Here is a 19,847-nt window from a genome sequence, read left to right as displayed (position 1 = left end):
AGCAGTCGGCGCAGTCATTGCTCGTGTTTAGTGCCAGCCCCCTTTACACTGACACTTTTTGGGAATGCCTCCTCCCCATTTTAACTTCCGTCCTGAGGTCTCAGCATCAGGCACCTTGCTTGGCAAAATAACCGGTCAAGTTCACTAAGGAGTGAATAGTATTTTGTACATTTCCTCTCTTGTATTTCTATTCTAAATGTTGCACATATAACATATAAGCTATATGAAACGTTTTTTTTAATTGACTTGACATCATTTGACTTCAGATGCTTTAATATAATCTATAGCTGGACAGCTGGTGACAAAGCAGCAGGGCAACCGGGCTTGTGTCGTATAAAACAGACTGCGAATGAATTATCATCACATATTTTAATAGAACGCTCCCCTTCATTGGTTAAAGGAAATACAACCGCCAGATAATACGTCATCTTCATTATTGCATTTACTGCAGAAAAAAGATCGGCGTTTGTTAATGTAAGGTTTGTAAAAAGCCGTACGTTTAGTGCGCAAGTGAAAGAATTTACAGGAGGGTTGGGCGGTCTCCAGTGCCATTTTTATCTTACGGTGAATCAGTGAAACCGGCTTTTCCAGATCTGTGTCTGGTTTGCCCTGCGCTTCAAGGCGCTGGGGCCGCTCGCCTTTGCGTCAGTAAACCTGCTACTACGGGAGGCGTTGCTGCTCACAATCGCACATACTGTAAAAATTCAGTAATAGTGCGCAGCCCTGCTACAAAACCGACTGGCTTTTATTCACCTGGACGCCATATGCCTTCAAGATTTCTATTTTGCTGTGAAAACCAATCCTGGTACCTTCGCCTACGGGATTCCTGACGGGAGATATCGTTCATATTTACTGATTTTTGGTCAGAAGCAAAAATTGGAAATCATACTCTAGGTAGGTTGCGTTCTCCGTTATTAAAAATAGTATGAAATAGATATAGATATCTGTGAGACAGGTGTTTATGTCTATGATTGTACATAGAAGAGATATGTAAATGATGGTACATTTTAGCAGAGTATACTGTAATACTTTTATTGCATATTACATTTTACTACATGCGCAGACTAAGACGTCTTCCTTGAAAAGAATAAATAGTCATAAGAATGAAATAAGAATGCATGTATTTTACGTGCTCGGACTAGCTTATGGTAAAAGAGACAGGGCTGGGCGTCTGAAATCTTAGGTATGAAATGTCACCGAAGCGTCCGTGTGTCTGTCACACGCTGCGGTTTTGTGAGACCAGCTGCACTCTCTGCTTGGGGTGTGAAATCATGTCCGATATCTCAGTATATTAGGCCTGTATCATCTTCCAGATGTGCCGCAGACTCCCAGCTTCTGCGATTATATTAATTTATACATTTTACACACACACACACACACACACACACACACGTATGTATAATATTATATATATATATATATATATATAGGAATGAATAGAAATATTAATTTATATAAATATGAAAATATAGGTGTGTATTTGTGTATCATTTCGAAGTATAAACGACGCACATAATTACATTACTGTATAAAAAAGTAGCAATAATTCAAGCAAAACATTAAAGACAATAATAATTGTTATTGAAACAACTATTAGTCATAATAATCATAAAATGGACACCTCACATTTTTTTTAATCTGGCCACTCATAGTTCCTTACTTCTGCATAGCAAGAAAAGGTTAGTATAGATTTTTATTTCCATGTTATGACTCCATGTAGGATATGGAATGAGAGATGAGCTTCTGTTGTGTGACAGGGAAGGCTGGGTAGAGTAGATGGGTTGATACTGAGAAGCCAAAATCTTGTGGAGGAGGGTGTGGCTTTAGATCAATTAGGGGGACTTCTTGGTGTACAAAAGGCTAAAGCATCTGGATTATCTGCCCCAACTACTGACTGTAGAGAGATGCTGTTGTAGTGAAACTTAAGTATTGAAAGGGAAAAACTGGGGGAAGACACACTGCCTGTTAGGAAGTATTTTTGAATTTGAAATGTTAATTACTAGTCAGTAGCCAGGAACATTGCTGCTATCTTCCAAGTTGGATTGATTTTCGACTGTTGCACATCACATGTGTGCAAATAATCTCGTTTAAGCAACTTCAACAAATCTATTCTTCAGTAAAGACATTATAAATAATGTTTGCCCAACCTTCTCTAAAATAAGCTTCTCTAATAATGAAGTTAATCCATTTAGAAGCAATTTTCAATTTACTTGAAGGGAAGTCTAAGTAAATAAAAAATCACTTTCCTATCAGCAGTTGCTATCTATCCATCTATTATGTGTTCAAAACAGGTCAATATAAATAAGTCAGGTTAAGGAATAAGGAAGTTTGTAGAGGCCAAACCCTAACAGTGAATAATTACTGAGGTCTTGGTGAGTTTAACCCAGCAGGTAACTAAACATCCATGCACCTTCAAACCACTTATTCCAAGGAGGAAGGCAGGGGACTGAGAGGCCCATGCAGGTGGCACAGGGCAGGGAGACTCTGGATCAGGTGCCAGTCTGTCACAGAGCACCTGAACACTACAGAAAACTGCCTTTCTTTGTGTTATGGGAGGAGACCCCTGCGATCCAGCTAAAACATGCAAACTCACAGAGAGGATGCAGGATGCTGCTCACTGACGCAGCGCGTCGCTCCCTTAGTGAAACAAACCGCACCTGCAGAACAAATAAGAGAGGGATCCTCAGAGAAAAGATGAGATATTTTAATAAGAAAGTAATAGAGTGATTAGGCTCTGTGTGGTCAGTCTTATAATGGATTCTGGAACCGGAAGAGAGAGTGTGGTGATGCTTGCAAGGATCAGTGATATGCGGGGCTACCAGAGAGTGCATTGATGCCACAGTACACACTTACAATTATTCTTGCTTATCCAAGTCCATGTACTTTCACACCAAGGACAATGAAACTGAATCCATTGTGATACTGGCCATAAAGGATATTCCAGTATGCTAACTTGTAAGTTTTTCAACTACTTTCTTTGTGACTTTGTGGGGCTATTGTCGTGATAATGCAGTTGTAACTTGAACAGAGTGTTAGCAGTTAGATGTAAGGAATCTGTGGTCCTGGATTTGGTCTCCTGACAAGATAGGCTGTTTCTGGGATACAGGCCGAAACTGTCTCCATCTATTGTTAGGGTATATGCCGTGAACAGTGCCCCATGCCGTATCTGGGTGACAGTACCCCACTGTTAATTCGGTTTTATTTTTCCTAAAGAGTCTGCCCTCTTTATTTAACATGCATACAGCACAACGGTCAGGGCCCAGCTGCAAAACAGCTGTATTATGTGGTTAAACTTGTTTATAAAATGTATAAAACTTCTCCCTTAATTCAGGTCACAAGACGAAAAAGCTTTTTAGATGTTTTTTATGCCTCTAATTGAAATACGAAATTTATGGGTAATATTGAGCAAACAGTTTGAGATGGCACTCTGCCTTTAGCAGCAGGTAGTGGCTGAGCCACCCATAGCTGTGGAGTCACCAAGCCTACAGACTCAGAAATATTAGCCTTCATGTATATTCTTGCTATTCTGGGGAAAATAAGATCATAATTGTCATATAGGTGGGTTTGGGAGAATTGTGTTCCGTGTTCTATAATCAACTTCACTCAGAGCCAAAGAAAGTGGAGATGAGTGGCATCCAGGGCTCCGCCTCTCCCTGCAGGCTTGATTCCCATGCATGACTGTGTGTATGTTTGTGTTTGCATATTAGATGCTTTTTTCTGGTATTTGTAGATCTCTGGTTTTCCCTTGCAGTCCCAAAGCATGCAGTCAGGTGAAGTGGTATTCTAAAGTTGCACATAGTGTGTTTGTACTCATTTACCTTGCTGTGGACTGACAGGCCATTTAAGCTGGATGCTGCCCTTCCAAGCTTGCTGTGATCCTGTGTCGCATAAGCAGTTATGGAAAATGGATGAATGGATTGTCTGTTTTATTGGTGAATATTCTAAAATCAGTTGATTTTTAGTAGTTGTGATTTTATGCAAATTGGATACATACTCGGTGACCTGAAGTTTCTCTATGTATCCTGCTCTTGCTGGCTGTTTCTTTAACTGTTACACTATTTGTATGCCAATTTTACACTGCTGAGCTACACCACTGTCTGCCTAGCCCTTAATAACCTATGGTATTCCTCTGGGTGTTGAGTAACTTCTTATGCTGGAAATAGGCTAAATAGGGCTTAAAGCGGGTTTTATGCTACCTCCCATCATGGGGACCTATATTTACGCACTTTTCAATGTTCCCTGGCTTCTTGGCCAATGGGAGGCTAATCCAGTGGTAGGAATGTTGCTCATCACGTGACTCTTATAGTGTGAGCCATGAGTTCAGCACAGTTGAATTGAATTGCAAGTTCCATTGACTTAAGTATATTTCAGTTTCTAACACCAGAAAACCATGTTTTTTTTCTATTTAAAGCTTGAATGAGTCCGTTTTACATTGCATTCTAGAAGGTACTTTATCAGTTATGACTGAAGTAAGTTCAACCACATGATGCTTCAGTGTTTGAACAGGTCTAATGGTATTTGCATTAATTAAATGCATTAAATCAGCATATTCATGTTGGGAGGCACATACTTACATATACCTTGTGTGCTTAATGAGATTCCTGCATCGCTGGTGTTTTCCGTAAGTGTGCTGCATGAGCCTATGCACCTGTGTGCCTTCCAGGATGCGCCTGGTGCTGTGAGCGGCATTGTGAAAATGAGTGTGACCTCCTGGTTTCTGGTGAGCAGCTCAGGCACCCGCCACCGGCTGCCCCGCGAGCTGATTTTCGTGGGCCGTGAGGACTGCGAACTCATGCTGCAGGTGAGGAGTGCGATGCACATATCACCATGGCGAAATGTTACCCTACCAACACATGTGTACATTAAGGCTCAGTCACATATCTATATGCAAGCACAACAAGCCTCACAATTTCAACAGACACCTGAAGTCCAGAGTATATATAGCTGAAGGCTGCACTGTCTGAGTCTGTTTTGACATCATTCAAAATTTTTCGATACCGGTACCAGAACGATATCTTGATTTCGATACTAGTTCCTGAACAATACTTTTTTCAATACCAGTATGTTTTTAAATCAGTTTCAACAACAACAAGAATAAATTAATCATTATAGTACTAATCTTTTATGTGATCATGTTGTTTTGTTAGTTATTGGTTAGTCACTGGGGGAATAAATCACGATTATAATGGAGCACAGCCTTCATTTATATTTTAACAGGACTCTCAAGTTTCATTAAAAGTCTGGAGTAAGATTACATCTGTTAGGGATGCAGCATGTGCCTCACGGTCAGTGTGTGACACTTTAGAGCCCTGCTCACTGCATTCATTGGTTCTTGCTCTGCAACTTTCACCTTGTCTTGTGCAGATAAATACCCCCACATGTTCCTTTAGATCCAGCCTTAAGAGAAAATGCTTAACAACTTTCATTATATTTATTTGTAGATGTACTATATTATATACTATTTATATAAATTATATAAATGTTTTGAGAAAATAGCAGCAGCCGAAACCTGCACACTGTAGGAAACACCTTTCTTATTGCTAACACAATCGACTAATATTCATTTTTTATATTATTTGTTTTGAGTGTTTTTGCTTATCCTTGGCAGTATTCACTAGTTTCGTGCTCTCATTTTAATGAAGATATCAGTATATAAAGTTATCGTGTAACGTTACAAACTGGACTTTAGAAACATTATCATATTAAATAGTCCATTTTGTAAGCAAGAATGAATCTCTTCTTGAATGTTATTTTTATTGTTTACTTATCACATACACTGAATGTGTTTGAAATTATCAGCTCTTTGTTGATGTCATTTGATGTTATGATAGTAAACCTACATTGTGAAAATATATATAATCAATACAGTACATCGTATTGGGGGAAAATTATTTAAGATATAATTAATCAGTGGAAACAGTGTGAATGTTGTATAAGAAATAGCACGGTGTAGTTTTTTTTTGGGTTGGTTTGACAGGTGAAAGTGATTGCCTTAGCAAATAACATAAGTGAAGAATAAACATACCTGTACTAATGTATTTAAACATACCTGTACTAATTAATTTAGTTTTGTTTATTGTATTAGATGGCATAGGTGTGATGTGACAGGAGGCCTCAGGTGGTCAAACTCACTTTGTTTTGTCATTTGATTCTCATAAGATATATGCATCAGTCACTATTGGTGAGCTTGTAATAAAACCTCTGCACTATCTTTTTAGTCCTGCACACAAGGTTGACCTGTCACGTATGGAGTTGAAAATGAAAATGAACTGACACAAGTTAAGATGTACCAGTAATTGTGTCAATGCTGTAAGGGAGTTCAGGCAGACACACAGTCATAGATACTAGGCAGGTTGGGAAAAGGGTCATCTGGGCTCACACCGCGGAGCAATATGATTGCAGAAGGATGCAAATGCAATCCATCTCCGATTGCACCTCCGCAAACTTAAGAAAAAGGGGAGCCCAGATGTCAGCTGATCAACCAAGCATCCAGTTATAATTGAAACACAAACTGCAACATAACGTGGTACAAGCAAGCAGAGCAAGTCCCTTTAATGACAACCGAATGAGGTTCAATGCTATAAAGTACAATAAAGCACAACTCAAAGGTCCTGTACATTGAAAGGAAAGATGGAAATCCACATCTGTCTAATCCACATCTGTCTAATCCACATCTGCCTAATCCACATCTGACTTATTCCTGCCCTAAAATGCAACAGTTTCTCTACTCATAAGGAAAATGATCACATGTTTTATCTGATAAGGTTGTCTAACTTGCATGTTTCCTGTAGTCTCGCAGTGTAGATAAGCAGCATGCTGTCATCAACTACGACATGAGCTCTGATAAGCACCTGGTGAAAGACCTAGGCAGCCTCAATGGGGTGAGTGTATGTGCCAACTATGCTAACTGTCCAAAACATTCATGAGGAATGTCATATTCTAAAAGAGAGAGCTTTGTCAATCTTATACCTGTAACATCTCTTATACACTCAGTGACAAAAAAGTGAAGCACCCAGATGGAGTGGTGAAAATGGAATTAATCTGCACTTTGTGAAAGGTCATGTGACTGTATCACAATGATTATGATATCAAATCAGAAGCTCAACAGAGTTGGTAGTATGGGCACACTGCTGGTCCCATGTCAGTAGGGTGTGGCCTGGATACATGAGGTGATACGTTGCGGAAGGGAGTCGTACAGCCGTTGTATTCATAATTGTCAGTCCATAGACATATGTACTGTGTGTGGACGGGCGTTGTCTTGTTGAAAGACTGTACCAGGGTACTGTCTCAGGTGGGGTAAGACATGTGGGCACAGGATGTCACTGATGTAGTGCTGTGCCATCAGGTCCCCCGAATCACTAACAAAGATGACCTGCATTTGCACAATATGACTACCCAGTCTCATGCAAAACCACAATATGACCTCTATCAAACGCCGTCAAGTGCTGGTAATGCTGTCTAATGTGTCTATGAGGCATCCTCTGTGTCTGGTGACTAGTCATGCCAGTTCCTTGAAAATCAAATCATTTATATACCAATCGCTGGTCTGCATGTGTACCAAATTACATCCAAATCGGACCATTACTTCTGGGTGCTAAGCTTTTTTTTGTGTATTGTGAGTAAGCATGATAAACTCTGTGACTCGGATTACAATCCTGGAATTAAAAAAAAATAGCAGATTAATTCTCAATGCACATGTCTTCTCAGAGATACTGATATGATGTCCTTTGGCACAAGATTCACTAACTCGTGTGCTAACATCAGCAGTTAGCATCAGAAAGAAGTGTGACTGAAATGGGCTTTGTATACAGGCAGTCCCCAGGATATGATCGAGATCTGTTCCCTAAATCTGTCTTTAAGTCGAATTTGTATGTAATTGCGAGTAACTTGGTTTGCGAGTGTTTTTTTTTACTTTTTTTTTTAGTAAATTTTAATTTGATAAACGAGCGAGGTCTTGCAATATGAGTATTACATATACGCTTTGTCTGCTGAGCATCACAACTGCGCCGATGGTTCTTTTCTCTCTCTCGCTGTGGGATTGTGGGTAATCTTTTCCGAAGCTTGGTCTCAGTTGCCCTGCCTCACTCGTATAATAAATATTTAGTAGAAAAGCACCACTTGAATAAGGGTGTTGCAGTGCGAGCGATGAATCTGTTTAACGACAATGTAATGTCCACATTTCCGCAAAATCAAAAAGGAGACAAAGGCAGCTGTCATTGGATAGGTTCCTTGTTAAAGTCGCATAAAAAGAAAAAGATTCCAGTGAGCCAACAGATAGCAGTGATTCCGTTACAGTTATATAGTGAAAGTCGTCCTACAAAATAACCCTCCTCTTCTCCTCTCTCTCGTCTCCCTCACACCATCCACAATTCTTTTCAAAGGTAAAGTGCAGGTTAATTTGTTTTATGTATTTTTACTTTATATTTTGTATTAATCATTTTTATATCAATATTTTTGAGTCATGGAATCATCTGAGTTTCCAATTATGCTCGCAATCCGAGCTTTTACTGCAATAATAATAATAATAATAATAATAATAATAATAATAATAATGTCAGGCTTCCATGCGTGAGGACGGCAGGCTGGCAGGAAGGAGGCAGGGAAGGACGAAGCAGGCAGGCAAAAGGCGGGAAAACTGGGGATTTGTTACGGGCGAGACGGCTACGGGAAGACTAGGACATCACAACGGTACTAACAACAATGACAGACATCGGATAGGGCAAGACGTGGACTGATATAGACAAAGACAGGTTAAAATAACAGGGCACAGCTGGGCATGATTGGGGAAGCACATGTGGATAATCACGGGGCGTGGCACACACGAGGAGCGGACGAGCCGGGCATGACAAATAACATAGCACATATTAATAACACAGCAATAAAAGAAGGAACTACATGCGATCCTGTACTTTACTTCGACCCAAAGAACCTCAGTAGCCATGCAATGTTTTCACAAGCATCACACAGTAGTGTGTGTGTTTATTATGAACCATTGTATTTAACCTGCATTTTTAATATAATAGGCTTTATATCAGTCCGTTTGTAAGTACAAGTTGTCCGTAAATGTAGCTATTGTGAGACATCCTGCTTAAAAATATAAAATCAGCAAATGTAAAGGAGAGGTCAAGTTCATTAAACAATACCCATGCATTTGTTGACTCAACCACTAAACATACCATACCATAAACAATACCTCACCAAGTTATTTAAATAATTAAGGTAATTATTTAGGTGAGTTGGTGGTGAAATTTAATGAATAAATGCCTGGAGTGAGAGGAGTAAGGTGAGAGGTTTGGTGCATGAGGTGTAGCTCAGCAGGTCAGGCTGCTGTGCCTGTCAGCAGAAGGTTTCTGGTTTGCAGGGTGACTTCGCCGCTGGGTATAGTGGATAGCTATGAGTTATGAGTTTGTAAACTACCAATTCAATTAAAAGGACCGGGATTTCACTTAAGCATTGGGTTTTAACTGTGCTGATACATAAAATCATGCATGTAAGCAGGTTAATATGAAACAGCTGAATGAGTCTTTCCATGAAGGACACAAACCAGTAAAAGTACAAGACAAGTACTTTTCAGTTTTAAAGTAGTGTGTAAAACCTGACTAGTGTCCCTCCTGGCATGGATTAGGTGGTCACCTTACTATTGGGCCCTTGAGCAAGGTCCTTAACCCCAAATGCTATCGTTCTACCCATCTAACAAGATATCAATAACTTTTTGGATAACAAAAGAAATGTTAATTGTATTGCTGTTCATTTGCATATATTCTGACATTAAATTGCGTGTTGGCAAGCTCTATCAGTGCCCCTTCCTATACGTTGAGTACCACTTTTATACTGTGATGCTCCTACAATAATGCCCAAGGCTATCCTGTGTTGTGAATAACTATCTTGTACTGTGGTCGTTATTTTTGTTTATCCATACAATGTGTCTTATTAATTTTTTTCCTACAGACTTTTGTGAATGACCAACGGATTCCAGACCAGACATACATCGCTCTCAAGCTCTCTGATGTCATTCGCTTCGGATATGATATCCTTCCATTGCATATGCAGCTTATTTTAAACATTGTGAATAATTTCTGGGCAATATGCTTAATAGTGTTGCATTATATACCATCTCCAGTAAGTTTTTTTTCTGGTGTAATGCTTTCAGACATGTGGGTTTGGCTGTCCTTCATACTATTTACAGAGGTATGAGGAACCTCAGATTTTTTTTGAATTAGCTGGCCATAATTTTTTTGGATACAGCTTTACTTAATCATTTTTAATGTTCTGTGATGGGTTGGCACCCCATCTTGGGTTGTTCCCTAACTTGTGCCCATAGCCACTGGGATAGGCTCCGGAATAGGGTGGTTTTATCATTTTCTGGCACTGGATGCTGCCTACAAACCATGCGCATGTGTGCGAGCACAAGTGGTGCTACTTTCAACATCCCGGACACACAGCTGCAGCGGAATGAAGCAGGGCAGGTAGTCTTACCCAGCAACGTTTCTTTCGGATTTATATTATGATGACTTTGGAGCCATACACTGACAGCATATTATAAATGGTGAAGCAAGGATTGTCGTCCACTGAAATTTCTACAAGGGTGTTACACCAGTTCAGGGAATCAAGGGGTTTTTCTGCAAGGAGTATAAGAAGATTTTGTACTGAACGTGGTTCAGGCTTGTGATCAAACTGACGCCTGCGCTGCATATTTGCATTTTTTTCTATGCAGAGCAGTTGTGGTCTTTTGTGTGTGTGTGTGTTTAGATTAGGTTTATATTACATGGTGAGGACTAAAGGTTCCCTACAATGTGGTAAAAGCCTGTTACTTTGACATTGTGGGGACCATTTTTTAGGTCCCCAGAAAGATCTGTGAATGCGATCAAAAAACTAAAAATGTCATATTTTGTTTGGTTACTTATGGGCTGGGTAGGGGTTAAGGTTGCCATGTTGGAATTAGAGTTTTCCCCATATAAATGAATGGGGAGTCCCCACAAAGATATAATTACAAGTGTGTGTCTGAGAAAACTCTGGTTAAAATTCTGCAGTGTTGTAGAACTAGTAAAAATATTATTATATTGTTTCCAACTGGCTCAGTGTCAGACTTGTCAAATTATTTGGTTTCTAATCAGCACAAAAGGAAAATGGCCCATAAGGAACTCTCCTGAGTCTCTCGACTTGTTTCTCGAGGCCGAGTTTTATCTTTTAAAATCGATTTGATGGCATATTGTGAAGTACATTTATCTTCCTTAACTCAGTAATTACATTCTCAAGTCTACATCCTCGAGAGGAGTCAACACAAGGTTCCAGAAGAGGCACTTAAGGTTTGTCTGTAACTCAGTCTAAGATCTGTTGTCTTTATGTCTCAGCATTTGTGTGCATTTCCAAGTATCATGAGTTTCATCTGTTTTGGTTCTATTATTCTCCGTATTTAGTGTCTAAGATTTAGAATTGTTGGTTTTCCTGTATTTAATTTGATTACTATATCTCTACTGTAAAATGCCAGTTTGAAGGGAGTGCTGGTTACATTCAGGTGGAATTCAGTCTTTCCTGAGGGAAAGAGCCTCTTTGCTGTGGATGTTTTCTTTCAGATCAGGATAAGGTCAATTGGCCAAGTATGTTCTCACATACACTCATGGATTTCAGTGGCTATCATGCATACAGAAGACAATGGACACATACAGTCTAGCCGATATATACAATGTGTGGATAACAGTTCAGGAAAACATGTCCATGCAAGAGTGGCCCATTGACCTCCTTGTACTATTCCAGCACGAGAAATACACCAGCCAGCTGCAGATGACCTTAAAAGCATCAGAGGAGAAACGGCTTGGAGAGGCAGATGGTGATGTGGCAGAAGCCCAGCGGAGCACAGAGCAGAAAGCCATATCGGGTAAGGATGCCATAAGCGCTGTGGTGTTCTTCCATCATACAAGGGGTCCTCACAGCAATGGTCCTTTTATGCTGTGGTGTTCTTACCTCATAGGAGGGGTACTCACTGGTACTCACTTGTCGTTCAGTAGTATATGTAACCGGTTTATCTGTATTGTGTCAATTTTCTATTAAACACACTCCGACAAAGTGTTGCAATAGCAAATTCACAAATTCAAACTAAACAGATTTTGTGTGATTATACACATTAAACAATATACACTGCTCAAAAAAAGTAAATGAACACTTTGAAAACAAAGTGATATCCATGCTGGACATCTATACTGATGTAGGCTGGGTAATGTGTTAGGAACGAAAGGATGCCACATCGTTTTATGGAAATTAAACTATCAACCTACAGAGGGCTGAATTCAAAGACACCCTGAAAATCAAAGTGAAAAATGATGTGGCAGGTTAGTCCATTTTGCCGAAATTTCATTACAGTAACTCTTTGTTACTTTTGTATGGCCCCCATGTGGTTGTATGCATGCCTGACAATGTCGGGGCATGGTCCTAATGAGACCACAGATGGTGTCCTGGGGAATCTCCTCTCAGATCTGGACCAGGGTATCACTGAGCTTCTGGACAGTTTGAGGTGCAACCTGGTGGCATCGGATGGGAGACACATAATGTCCCAGAGGTGTTCTATTGGATTTAGGTCAGGCAAGCGTGGGGGGGCAGTCAATGGTATCAATTCCTTCATCCTCCAGGAACTGCCTACATGCTCTTGCCACATGAGGCCGGGCATTGTCGTGCACCAGGAGGAACCCAGGACCCACTGCACCAGCATAGGGTCTGACAGTGGGTTCAAGGATTTCATCCTGATACCTAATGGCAGTCAAGGTGCCGTTGTCTAGCCTGTAGAGGTCTGTGCGTCCCTCAGTGGATATGCCTCCCCAGACCATTACTCACCCACCACCAAACCAGTCATGCTGAACAATGCTGCAGGCAGCATAACATTCTCCATGGCTTCTCCAGACCCTTTCACGTCTGTCACATGTGCTCAGGGTGAACCTGCTCTCATCTGTGAAAAGCACAGGGTGCTAGTGGCAGACCTGCAAATTCTGGTATTCTATGGCAAATGCCAATCGAGCTCCATGGTGCTGGGCAGTGAGCACAGGGCCCACGAGAGGACGTTGGGCCCTCAAGCCACCCTCATGAAGTCTGTCTCTGACCAAACAATCAGAAGCATTCATACCAGTTGCCTGCTGGAGGTCATTTTGTAGGGCTCCAGCAGTGTTCATCCTGTTCCTCCCTGCACAAAGGAGCAGATACCGGTCCTGCTGATGGGTTAAGGACCTTCTACGGCCCTGTCCAGCTCTCCTTGAGTATCTGCCTGTCTCCTGGACTCTCCTCCATGCCCTTGAGACTGTGCTGGGAGACACAGCAAACCTTCTGGCAATGGCACGTATTAATGCGCCATCCTGGAGGAGCTGGTCTACCTGTGCAACCTCTGTAGGGTCCGGGTATCACCTCATGCTACTAATAGTGACACTGACCGTCGCCAAATGCAAAACTAGTGAAAAAACAGTCAGAAAACACTAGAACTGGCCATTTCCCATATCAATAAACATCAAACTCTAACTCCAAGCAAGACGTAAGTCGCCGTGTTCAGCCCTTTTGCTTGCGATAATGTGCCATTAGTGTTAATAACAGCAGCGAATCTAACAAAAAGCCTAAATTTTCCTAACAGAGCGGCTGCTCTGTCCTGAAATCCTACAGCCGAAAAGTTCAAATGCAGTATTTTATAAAATGCTGAATAAATGGATGTAGTTAATTGGTTATTTCATGTTCGCCTTTTTACCTTACCTTTTTTTAACAATTGTCTAAAGTAATGTTATTTTTATACAAATCAACTCATGTGAAACAAGCCCCCTCCCCTTTACAAAATGAGTGTATCACGAAAACCTATATTAGTAGGAACATATCAAATGAACAGGCTCTTTCAACAATTGAACAAGCCTTTTCCAGATGCACACTTCTGCAAGAGATGGCGACATTTTACCTCCATAAAAATAGCCCTAAACGTCTATTGGTAACAAAGATTGATAGGCTATAAATCTGAGTCAACATACGACCTACAACTGGGCAATTAACCACTCCTTTTTCAATTCAATTAAATTACATTTTATTTATATAGCACTTTTAACAGCAGTCATTGTCATGAAGCACTTTACATATAAGCGGCCTGATCCCCACCAAGCAAGCCTGAGGCGACAGTGGCAAGGAAAAACTCCCTCTAGCAAGAAGAACCCTTGAGAGGAACCTAGACTCAGAAGGGGACCCCATCCTCCTCTGGGCGATGATAATCAGGGCCGCTGGGAAATTTAATCTCTAGTCCACATCTAGACAGAATGATCCTCTCTTCTGTCTCATGATTAGCAGGGTAGCAGTTGGGGTGTTTATGCCACAAAGTTTTTCTTTTTTATTTCAACAACGAACCCACCTTCACATGAAGCATGAGCCTCCTCTTGTTTTGACTTTTTATTTGTTTTGCTTGCTCCCGATTCATAATGCTGTTTGGAGGCCATCTCTCCACCTACATGGATCCAACTGCCTGTCGGTGCATTTGATCGCTGACTGGTCAGATGCTGCCTGCTGTCAGTCATTGTGGCAATGCCTGCGGTGTCAGATTACTCGTCTCTTTTTTTTTATGACTTGGTGCTCTACGCGCGCCTCACGGCAGCGATGCGCATCATTTGGAAACATGGCCCATTTGGAAAATGCGGCCCCCCATGGATCGTTGGGCCCTACGCACAATGCGTGTTCTGCTTGTAGGGAGGGGCAGCGCTGCGTACCTTCCAGTCTTTATATTTTGCTTTTCATCCTTTAGTGTCATAGGCACAGTTCTGCTGTGAATTGGGAGAGGCTTAGCTATCGTAGCATCATAAGAACATAAGAAATTTACAAACGAGAGGAGGCCATTCGGCCCATCAAGCTCATTTGGGGACATCTTAACTAATAGCTCAATAGCTGACCAATGTACCCTGTTATCGCACATTGCCAATTTCACTCAGTGACACAAACGATGGCAGCTCTGAACACAGTGAATTAATCATACACATTGTCTTTCAGAAAATTCTCATTGTCAACATATCTTTCTGTATTCAACCTTTATTCTTCAGTGACAAATTCACTTTCTGGCAGCATCTTCTAGCAGGACTGCATACTGGGACCTGACCATTAAAATATAATTTGGTCTGAGAGAGATTATCGGTCATCCACTTTATGCGTTTGAACCAGTGAAATATTTCAAAATAATTGAAGACAAACAAACAAACACATAAATAAAACTAGGCACTATTATTCATAGAGAAAGTCCAATGGCTCCGCAGGTATCACTGTGGCTTTGCACTTCCAGGATTGTGGGATTGACTCCCACCCTCAGGCCTGTGTGTCTGGATGTTGCACGTTCTCCAGGGCTTACTTGGTTTTCCTCTGTGTCCTGTGGTTTCCTCCCACAGTCCAAAACCTGCTGGTGCAGATGAATTGGTGTCTCTAATTGGCCCATATGTTCTGATGTTGAGTGATTCCCCTCTGATGGACTGGTGTCACACCCAGGGTGTCCCTTTGCCTTATGATCGGTGCTTCCTGAGACTGTGACCATGTATTTTACATGCATTACAGGAAATGGTTGGATGAATTACTTTAAACCTATTGAAACTGTAGATAGAATCGCTTCATTAACACATGACACTCTGCATGTTTGGTGTTCAGTCCTCTCCAGATTGGAGTCAATTGGATACGGTCACATTTTTTTGAGTTATGTCATCATTTAAGGTTTTAGGTCACCTCTTTCATTTTGCTCCATTTCCCCCTTTTAACTCTTGTTCATCTCCAATGTTTTGTTCACAATGTTTTTGTGATTGCTAAGAAACAGGGTTATAGTGATGAATTAAATTCTTAAACTAAACATTGTGAAAGTATAACAGTAAGAAAAATTCTGATTAAGAAATATGCATAAAAACTATCAAGAAACGTTTTATGGACCGCAGGATATATAATGATTTACTTATCGGTTTCTAGATACTTCCTTTGATTACAATGGCTGCTTTGTGTATAAAGCTCCATAATAAGAAGCAGACAACTGCATAGAATAATTCATTAAAATAAAAAAGAATAGTAAATATAGCACTACGATGGGCGGGCATCCTGTCCATGGCATACCATGGATTGTGCTCCTTGGGACAGGCTCTAGGCTAAACACAACCCTCCTTTGGATTAGCGATTACCAGAAATGGATGGAATTAATGCTGAACAGTGGCAGAATAATGTATTCCATCAAAATAATAAAAAATTCCTTTTGAACAGTGTTTACATTTGTAATGATGGCTTGGTAATAGTTTGTGTTGAATTCTTAATTCATAATCTTTACTCTGATTAGCACTGGAGTTTGAACAGGGGCAAGAAAATCATTCGGACACTCACATCTGACAATATCACATCTATGATAACTGGTTTCCCTTCCCCCCACCCCCCAGCAGGGCTGGTTGCCATGGTTATCAGCATTCTGTTCTTCTCCAGCGGGTGACCTGGACTATCAGCCACACTCTGGCAGGGCCAGACTAACAAAAACAAAAGAATGTACTGTGTAATAAAAGAGAATAGCACTGACAGATGTAGTTTGGTTGATATCAAAAGCCAGTAGCCATTAATGTTAATTAAATACCTTATTCTGTGTTGTGTAGTATCTGCTCTGTGCTATAAAAGTCTTTCTTTCACCAGTCACCCATTCTGCACACCTTCTGTTACTCTGTCGTACTCTATGCCTGCCTCTGTTTGAACGCATCTTTCGTTCTTTCGTTCTCTCTGTCGCTCTCCAGTGCCCACACTCCCTTTGTCTGCCTCTGTCTCCACTGCAGTCACATTCCGTTTCCATGGCAACTGTGACCTCACCCATAGCAGGGCACAGATGGCCCTGGTTTGCACAACCCTGCTTATGCTCATTTCAGCTTGGTTCAGGATGCGTAAATCTTGCAAAACACCGTGACTGTAGGCAGATTAGTGCTCAGTTGCGTGTTAGCTGGAACTTCCAATAATTTGCAATGACTTAGTATTTAGTCAGTGATTTGGTAACAGTCAGTGTCAGTGAGTCTTCTTGTTCTTCTCAGTGTTTGGTAGTTGCCATATCAGAAGGAGATACAACAGACATAAGAACATAAGCGGGAGAACATTTCAAGCTGGATTTAAGGAAGCACTTCTTTACACAGCGCGTAGTCAGAGTATGGAATAGCCTTCCTGATAATGTAGTGCAAGCTGAATCCTTGGGTTCCTTTAAATCAGAGCTAGATAAGATTTTAACGACTCTGAGCTATTAGTTTAGTTCTCCCCAAGTGAGCTTGATGGGCCGAATGGCCTCCTCTCGTTTGTATAGTTCTTATGTTCTTATGTTCTTATAAGAAATTTACAAATGAGAGGAGGCCATTTGGCACATGAAGCTCATTTGGGGAGAACGCCACTAAGTTGTTAAACTTATCCAGCTCTGATTTAAAGGAACCCAGGGTTTTAGCTTGCACTAAACTAACGGGAAGACTATTCCATACTCTAACTACACGCTGTGTAAGGAAGTGCTTTGTCATATCCGTTTAAAAATGTTTTCTGCCAATTTCCACCTATGGCCATGCGTTCTATTTCCTCTTTTGGAGTTAAAATATTAGAAGAAACTTTTAATGTCATCCTTAGCCTCCCATGCAGTCTCCCTTTCTGCATTCCTCTTAGTGAGTCTAATGATATTTTTTAACTTGAAATCATTAGTTATTTTCCATTTGTGGAAGAGAGCCCTTTTCCTCCTGACTTTATTCTTAATTTCCTTAGTAAACCACCTTGGCTGCAGTTTCCTAGATTTAGTTTTGCTGTAAACATGTATGAAGTCCTCCTGCACTTGCAACAATATACTTTTAAAAACTCCTATGCATCTTCAACATTTTTGCTATTTAATTCCATCCAGTTTACAGTTTCTAGTTTCAGTCTCATACCAAGTCATGTTGAAGTAGAAACTTCCTTATGATACTGTCTTGTGCTTCTCTGCATATGGGTTCATGCACGTGTGTTTGTGTTTAAACAGAGGCCCCCATGTCGCGGCCCACGCCCCTGTATGGCCAGCCTTCTTGGTGGGGGGAGGATGACACGGGAAGCAAGGGACATCTCAACAGTGAACATCAGCAACATGAAGGTCACTCAGCTCCCTTATTCTCCGGCATGTTTAATTCTGGGTAAAGTAAAGCAAGTCAGGGAGTAAAGCTGTAATTCAGGATGCTGAAATGCACCTTTAATTTCTGCGCTGCCTCAGCCATGCACAGTCAGCCATGCACAGTCAGCCATGCACAGTCGCTGAGTTTCCCTTCTTCTCTCATACCAAAAAATGTCAGTATGACCATTTCAGCCTCTTATTTAGTAAGTCTGATGGTTCACCATGGGTATGTTACTGTTCTTTCTAATCAAGTGAAAAAAAATCTGCTAGTGACCTTAAGACAATATTACTAACTAATCAGCTAATAATCAGTCAAGGTGACTGAAGCTCTTTTACCAAAGTTTTAGCTGTTAGGAAATTTATCCTTCTTCTGCGCTCAAATTATGACCATTATTTTTTTAAAGACAGTTGGGATGCAGTCATACATTATAGCTGTATTGGATGAACCCTTGTAGGCTGGTCTGTTTGTAGAGGTAATGCAAAGAAGTCCAAGTAGGTCTCCTGCACCCAGATTCTAAGAAATGCATGATCCTCCAGCTACCATGAATGTCAGTCTTTCAGTGTAGCTTGGTTAAGCTAATTATTAATTTTGCCTCGTGAGGAATACAGTAAATCTATAGTCTGACATCTTTGAACTTTTGTGTCTTCAGGCTGTAGATCTCTACATTTACATTTTTGGTCTATATTTATGAAAGGAATAAGGTTTGCTATAGTCCCATCCGATATAGACCGATAGAGTTATATAACAGATAAAAAATATTCACTGGGTGTCATAAAGATATTCCTATTCCAAGCTTGGAAGGAAAACAAATAAAAACAATTGAAAAGGTTGTACTGTATCAGAGGTATTAGTCAAAAGATTTAGAAAGGTAAGCGTCTATTTACCACTCAATACTAGTAAATATCAGTTGAACATACACTATATTGCCAAAAGTATCGGGACACTTGCTTTTACACACACATGAACTTTAATGACATCCCATTCTTAATACATAGGCTTTAATAGTTGGCCAACCCTCTGTAGCTATAACAGCTTCAACTCTTCTGGGAAGACTGTCCACAAGGTTTAGGAGTGTGTTTATGGGTATTTTTGACCGTTCTTCCAGGAGAGCATTTCTGAGGTCAGATACTGATGTTGGACAAGAAGGCCTGGCTCGCAGTCTCCGCACTAACTTGTCCCAAAGGTGTTCTATTGGGTTGAGATCAGGACTCTGTGCAGGCCAGTCGAGTTCCTTCACACCAGACTTGCTCATCCAAGTCCTTATGGACCTTGCTTTCTGCACTGGTGCGCAGTCATGTTGGAACAATAAGGGACCATCCCCAAATTGTTCCCACAAAGTTGGGAACATGAAATTAACCAAAATGGCTTTGAATGCGGCAGCATTAAAAGTTCCTTTCACTGGCTAAGCTCAACCCCTGAAAAACAACCCCACACTATAATCCCCCCTCCACCAAACTTTACACTTGCACAATGCAGTCAAGTACCATTCTATGCTATTGCTATTGACTCTGCAGACTTGTTGTCTTCTGTGCGCTTCAGCATACCTTGTCCTCACTCCGTGGTTTACCACTATGTGGCTGAGTTGCTGTTGTTCCCAATTGCTTTCACTTTGTCATAATACCACTAACAGTTGACCATGGAATATTTAGTAGCAAGGAAATTTCACAAATGGACTTATTGCACAGGTAGCATCCTTGAATTCACTGAGCTCCTGAACACTTGAATTCACTGAGCTCCTGAGAG

The 19,847-nt window shown here is 40.8% G+C and overlaps 1 protein-coding gene across 3 annotated transcripts in view; it reads left to right on the top strand.

Annotated features, from left to right (window-relative positions):
• The first annotated feature begins 402 nt into the window (after positions 1–402).
• The window catches only part of LOC125723783 (centrosomal protein of 170 kDa protein B-like), a 33,876-nt gene continuing 14,431 nt past the window's right edge, over positions 403–19,847 (top strand). For 2 of the 3 annotated variants that reach the window (XM_049000525.1, XM_049000522.1), the window contains exons 1-7: positions 404–894; positions 4,664–4,801; positions 6,792–6,881; positions 9,949–10,029; positions 11,250–11,306; positions 11,755–11,875; positions 17,978–18,085. In XM_049000525.1, the coding sequence (XP_048856482.1) occupies positions 4,697–4,801; positions 6,792–6,881; positions 9,949–10,029; positions 11,250–11,306; positions 11,755–11,875; positions 17,978–18,085 (562 nt within the window). In that variant the 5' untranslated portion in view covers positions 404–894; positions 4,664–4,696. Of the gene's footprint in view, positions 895–4,663; positions 4,802–6,791; positions 6,882–9,948; positions 10,030–11,249; positions 11,307–11,754; positions 11,876–17,977; positions 18,086–19,847 lie in introns of all 3 variants that reach the window. The other variant, XM_049000524.1, reaches the window with a different exon arrangement.

Source organism: Brienomyrus brachyistius, unplaced genomic scaffold, assembly GCF_023856365.1.
Source record: "Brienomyrus brachyistius isolate T26 unplaced genomic scaffold, BBRACH_0.4 scaffold51, whole genome shotgun sequence".
NCBI lineage: Eukaryota > Metazoa > Chordata > Actinopteri > Osteoglossiformes > Mormyridae > Brienomyrus > Brienomyrus brachyistius.
Note: the sequence above shows the minus strand (reverse complement) of the source record. Positions and strands in the feature narration are given on the sequence as shown.